The sequence below is a fragment of the Melanotaenia boesemani genome, chromosome 3, assembly GCF_017639745.1.
Source record: "Melanotaenia boesemani isolate fMelBoe1 chromosome 3, fMelBoe1.pri, whole genome shotgun sequence".
In the NCBI taxonomy this organism is placed as follows: Eukaryota; Metazoa; Chordata; class Actinopteri; order Atheriniformes; family Melanotaeniidae; genus Melanotaenia; species Melanotaenia boesemani.
Genome location: NC_055684.1, coordinates 29,494,264 through 29,500,263, shown reverse-complemented (window position 1 = coordinate 29,500,263; position 6,000 = coordinate 29,494,264). Strand labels below are relative to the sequence as shown.

Here is a 6,000-nt window from a genome sequence, read left to right as displayed (position 1 = left end):
AACAGTTTACTGCATGTATCTGTAGTTAACATTGAAATCAATGTCTCTTTTAAGAGCTAATAATTAAGTATGTCATGTTTAAAAGTTTAAACATGTTTTTTTCCAATCAGTCAAGCTGTTCAATATTTCGTATTATCACAACTCATTTTTTTCCTCAACAAAATAAATATTAAGGCCAGTTTCTTAGTCCATTACTGACTGAATTTGTGCATTCTAGCAAGGCAAGGCACAACATACAGCCACTGAGTCTGACATATAGGTCTCAGTTACAGAGCAAAGCATGCAGGACGGAGAAAGCTCTTTAAGATGCAAATGACAAGGTCTCTGGATCAAATTTGTCAGAAGACAAAAGTGAGAGAAGGTAAAAACACGTAAATATTCTTATTTAGTTTTGACCCAGCCAAAAAGGCACAAGCACTCTGAGCATTATTGTATCTATCAGCAGACATTTAAAAAAAGGCAGGGAGTAAGGAGACCACTCTGATAACAACCTGTTACAAAACCTACTGCACATGTTCCTTTGAATGGGTAAACCATTTTGACTTTAAATGATAAAGACCGTAAGAGGATGTGCTATTGCTTTTGCAATAAGAAAAATCAACTGAATCATTTTAGAAGAGGAAACACTACAAGTGAAAACTGGGTTAAAATGGGAGACTGTGTCAGAAACATGACGGAGAACATTTATTCAGCCTTTGTTCTACAGTACTTTTACCAAATGCACTCTAAGCACACAGCACATGGCAAATGACCCAAACTGTAATTTACAATCAAATAATGTTTACATTTTACTGGAAAATTATAGAAAGGTGGTTTGTGATCTTTACAAGTGCATTTCACACCAACCGTCACTTTTGTTTTTGTATTAACCTGTACACAATTAACACTAACAAATTAATAGCCATATTTTATGTACAAGTTTACCACAGGATTCCTACATTAGTCGGTCCATTAGTTTTCTGCATTTCATATACAACACATAGAAAGAAAACATGGAATCAGGCATGTTATGTCTGCTCACTGTCCAACCATGCATGATGGTGGAGGAGGCATTGTTTTGTAATATTGTGGCACTGATTACTAACGTCTCTTCAAAAGTCCTCTTCATGCCAAAATGCTTCATATTTTGTAGTAATGCCACACATGCCAATTTTTAGATCTAGCACTATATGATTAAGTACTTCTTTTTCAAATATTTGGACCTAAATATTTTCTTTTTCATCATTGTGAAAAAGCTTTTAAACTTATATATTATTACAATGATTAACAAGCAAGTTCATAGACCATGTCTTTACAAATCTCCTTTCAGTGATGCAAGTCTTTTCCTTTATTTTATCTCCGATTGCTGCATGCAGAAGTAAATGTCAATATGTTGTTACGTTGCTGAACTGAATGTGTTATATTACAAACCGAACATGTAAGTTTGTATGGGCAGTCTTAAGGCTCATGCCCTAAATGGTAAACAGAGGTGGTATTTTAGCCTGAATACCTAACCCATTCCAGATGAAGAGTTTTCCCACATCAGGGGGGGTGACTGAAACATCAGACTGAATAAGATGGGAAAAACCTAATGTTACACAAGTATTGCTTTACTTGCATTCAATGCATCTCTGAAAAGAGATCATGGCCACAGATTTTTGTTGAAACTGAGGTATAACCGAAGCTAACATTTTCTTTAACACATTTACTGTCAAGTTTCGAAGAGAGCTGAGGTTTCTGCCATCATGCCTCTACAGCATTTTCTGCTGCTTTATCACCACAGTAACATGGTCATGTAGAGAGGAAAGACTTTGTTCCTGCTTTTCACACATCATCTTTGTTCCCATCAGCTTTTCCCTCACCAAGCAGGTTTCACCTGTGCTACATGGTGCCAGTCTTATCACCACCATCACCAGAAATATTCACATTAGAGCCTGGCGCCGTGCTGTTGCTTGGAAACATCTTCTCAGTGGGAGTTACAGCGGGGCTGCCGACCCCCGAAGAGCTGGAGCTGCTTGAGCGGTGCTGCGTTGGAGGAGGGCGCACCGGTCTCATTGGTGGTGGGCGTAGCTGAGCTCCGGCCAGCCGGGCAGAGAGAGCAGGTTTGAAGGTGGTCATCATCTCAGAGGTGGAGCTGCTGCTGCGGCGCATGGCTGCATCTGGGTCACGGATCATGATGGTGTGAAGTGGGCTGCCAGGCTCTGAGCTAACTGGATTTTTCATCGGTTCTAGGGTGTCAAGGACCACGTCAGGAGCCTGTTTAACTGTGTTTTGACGCTCCAGTTCACGCAGCTCATGGAGTGCCGTAGTCATAGTCTTCTCTATGTCCTGGAGAAATGAGGACGAGAGGAACAGTACATCTGAGACTCATCTAGGTCAGTGTAATACTTTTCCAGAGACTCATTTAAAAAAAAAAAGATTTCAAAAAAAGTTTCAAGTATCATGCAAAAGTTTGGACACGTAAATGTATGCTACTGTCAAAGATCTGTTCGCAAAAAAAAAATAATCTATTTACTTTTTCATTGTTTAGTTTGGAGGACTTTGAGGACCGTGGGAAAAACCTTTAGTTTGTGAATGTGAGGATGATCCATCGTTGATTTATAGGTGTATATATGATCGGCATCCTGTTTTATCAGACTATGTAAACCTTTTCCAGAATTAGCTCATATTTAATTTAATTTCACTTCAGAAACTTTTTACTAAGGATGCCAAATTATTTGCTTGCCACTGGAATCAAGGACATGAGCAGCTTGCTATAAACGAGATAAAAAGGTGGCACTGGTTTACTGTGTTAATATTTCAGAACTATGTTATATAGCTGTAATATATATACACATGTAACAGATATTGAATAGGCTGTAATAACGTCACTTTTCATTCCACTTACCACATGCCCTGGAGTTCCAATTTAATTGAATGCATGTAAATATGTTTGCTTTGATTATGTCAAATGGTATCAGCTACAGTCACTCACTGATGAGGTTCAATTGGATCAGAACCTTCAGTGATCTTTATTCAGACGTTTGTGTCCTAGAGGTTTGTCTATCTCCTAGCTAAAGTTTGGCCTTTGATATTTATACAAAATCCCAGCTGCTGTTCTCAGACTGACAGCTTCAGCAGGGGGCCCAGCTCTGTTTACCATGCTTACCCAGTTTACCTCAGTATTATAATCACTGACAGTTGATCCAGTTCTATCTGATGCAAAGAGAGTAACACATCCCTTTATAAAACATTTGATTTTTCTTTTGCCTAAACTGAAACTGTAAAATGTTTATAAAATATCACTGATCTAAAACCATATCATTCATTCTTTTGATAAATTTTTAATGTTTTCAACTCAAAAGGTGCAGTTAAATAATAAGTGGGTAGACAGAGCTGGAGGACATACTGATGTGCTTCATGATGCAAAAGGACAGCAGACAACAATCCAGTTTACTTAGACAAGCTCACACACATTTTCAGCTAATAATAATAATAATAGTAATAATAATAAAAAGATCCAACAAGTAGAAACTTACCTCAGCCAGTGCCTCTGTCTCCAGTGTTTTGTGGTCCCCCAGGCTGCTGTGACGAGTGGCCCCCGGAACTGGTCTCAGCGGGTGGCCCTCTGGATAGGCCTTCCTGTCTGGGTAGTTAATGCTGCCGGCACTACCAAAGGTTCCAAGGCGCCGTTTTTCTGGGCTCTCCATACGACCCTTGCTGATGGACATCTTGTGAGGGCTGCTGGGGCAGGCTGCAGCCCGCGGTGGGGTGTCAGCCACTCTGGTTGGGCTGTGGGTCTCTGTGCCGCCTCGACGACGCGGGATTGCAGCTCCATCAGATCTTAACCTGACCCTGTTGAGAAGGATCAGATCATGTCCATCAGAAAAACTCCTCAAGGTTATAAACTTTTACAAGATAAAAGGTATTTGCTCTTAATCATATTCACCTCCCCATGACTCCTCCAAAGTTGTAATCTGGTGACTGCTCACATGGTGATGGGATGTCATTTTTGGATGAGCCCTTTTCTTCCAGCAACGGCCCGCTGCTAGCTTCACTATCTGCTTTCTGACTGAGGTTATCTGAAAATGCATCATCCCTGAAAAAGCAAAATCAGCTGTTTATAAACAAACCCTACATTACATGCCCCCATATATTAATCAATCAATCAGAATCAGAATACTTTATTAATCCTGGAGGAAATTGTGTGCACACAGTCGCTCCATACCAAATAAGAAAGGATAAGATAAAGATAGCTATCCCAATAAGAAAAATTACAATTTTGTTATAATATCTATATAAACATATACAGGATAAATCCTGCCACTGAGTAATATGTACAATATTATCAATATGATAACCAGTAAAATGTAAATGAAGTGCAAAGTGGATGTTGTTGCTACATGGAGGAGTTGTACAGTTTGATGGTCACAGATAGAAATGTAACTTAACTAAAGTATGACTTAAAAAGTGAAACTTAAAATGATCACTTTCACACAATAAGTCAGCTAAAACAGGATGTGGTGTTACTTACAGGTCTTGTACTACAATATATTGATGGGGGATGAGGCCATCCACACCGTTATGGCGACCCTCCCACCAGTCTTCAGACGCTCTGTGATACAGAAGCAGAGAGGCCCCCTTCTTGAATGACAGCTCTCTTGGACTTCGTCCTGAATAGTCAAACTTAGCGATGGCCTCAATCTGCTCAACTTCTAAAAACACATCACAAGAAAAGATTAATAAAAAAAAAGAAAAAGTTTGACTACAATTAGACTTCAGGTAAAAACATGGTAGCATTCTGGCTAGTTCTACCCTCAACATGATTAATGAGACACATGATCTACAACAGTAACGGCACAATCCTGTACAAGTATTGTTTAAAATGTGAAGAAAAAGAAAATACAATGATATGGAAACAAGTTTAAGCTAAAACTGAATTGAAAATAGTCCAAAACATCAAATGTTGTTTGGTGGAACATTACAGAAAGTTTCTCTAAGAAGTAAATACTCCGAGGAGTGGCCACTATATTTTAAGATATAAGAAATAAAGATTTTTAACAAAAAACTGCAAAGAAACGTTAAATCTTATCATCTAGTATTATTACACCCAGGCTTTTTCAGCCGTGTACCACAACTTCACAAATCACATGCACGCACGTATATAAACACACAGCAGAACGGTCAAAAATGTGATTAATGCCAAAAAACATTCTCCTACTACTGTATGCAGCTGATACAATCATAAAATCTCACATAGGCACTGAAAGCTCTTTTAAAGAAACAAACTATTAATGGTGCTATTTTAAAAATCCAAATTTGGCATGATCTTGATGAGAGAAGCTAATTTTGGGCATACAGGTGCCTTGTCACAGTGGTGGACCGAATCCACAAAAAAACAATACCCTCTTTATTTATGACGATTCTGACAGTTTTCAAGCTTTACAGCTAGAGGATGCTGCAAGATGACTCATTTGACATATCACACAATTAACCAGTCAGTCGTGGCATCTGACATTCTGGTCCACACTCCTTTCCAGTGAACTGTAATGGGATTTATTAGCACTGAAAGTGGACTATTTTAAGGGTTCCCCCTTAGAGCATCAGCTCAATATCTTAAGGGGAGCCCCTTTGCTTTTTGAACCATGATTACATTAGTAAAAGATGCACTGATCTTTGTGCACAAGAAGCAAGGCTAATAACCAACAAAGAAAGGCTGTAATCTCCAGGTTTTCAGACATCAGTGCATTAAAACAGATGTTTGTGAAAGGAGATCATGGAAAACCGTTCATCACTGCATGCAAAAATTGAAATTAAAACTCTACCATGCAAACATAAAAGACATATTAATGAGAACCAGAAGCACTGCCATTTTCGGATTTGGGCTCATTTTCTCAATTCATGTTGCTTTCTCTGTGCTGAAGAGGAGAGTGACTATCCTGCTTTTTAACAGCACACAGTTCAAAAACCAGCATCAGTGATGCAATAAGATGAATTAAAGTACATGATAAGGATAACTTGCACATCTGTCAGACATTAATG

The 6,000-nt window shown here is 38.8% G+C and overlaps 1 protein-coding gene across 2 annotated transcripts in view; it reads right to left on the bottom strand.

The window, feature by feature from the left end:
* Positions 1–1,485: 1,485 nt before the first annotated feature.
* The window catches only part of srgap3 (SLIT-ROBO Rho GTPase activating protein 3), a 62,317-nt gene continuing 57,802 nt past the window's right edge, over positions 1,486–6,000 (bottom strand). For both annotated transcript variants that reach the window (XM_041980485.1, XM_041980486.1), the window contains exons 19-22: positions 4,493–4,673; positions 3,908–4,057; positions 3,498–3,813; positions 1,486–2,307 (exon numbers count right to left, since the gene is read on the bottom strand). In XM_041980485.1, coding sequence (XP_041836419.1) covers positions 1,861–2,307; positions 3,498–3,813; positions 3,908–4,057; positions 4,493–4,673 — 1,094 coding nt within the window. In that variant the 3' untranslated portion in view covers positions 1,486–1,860. The remainder of the gene's footprint in view (positions 2,308–3,497; positions 3,814–3,907; positions 4,058–4,492; positions 4,674–6,000) is intronic.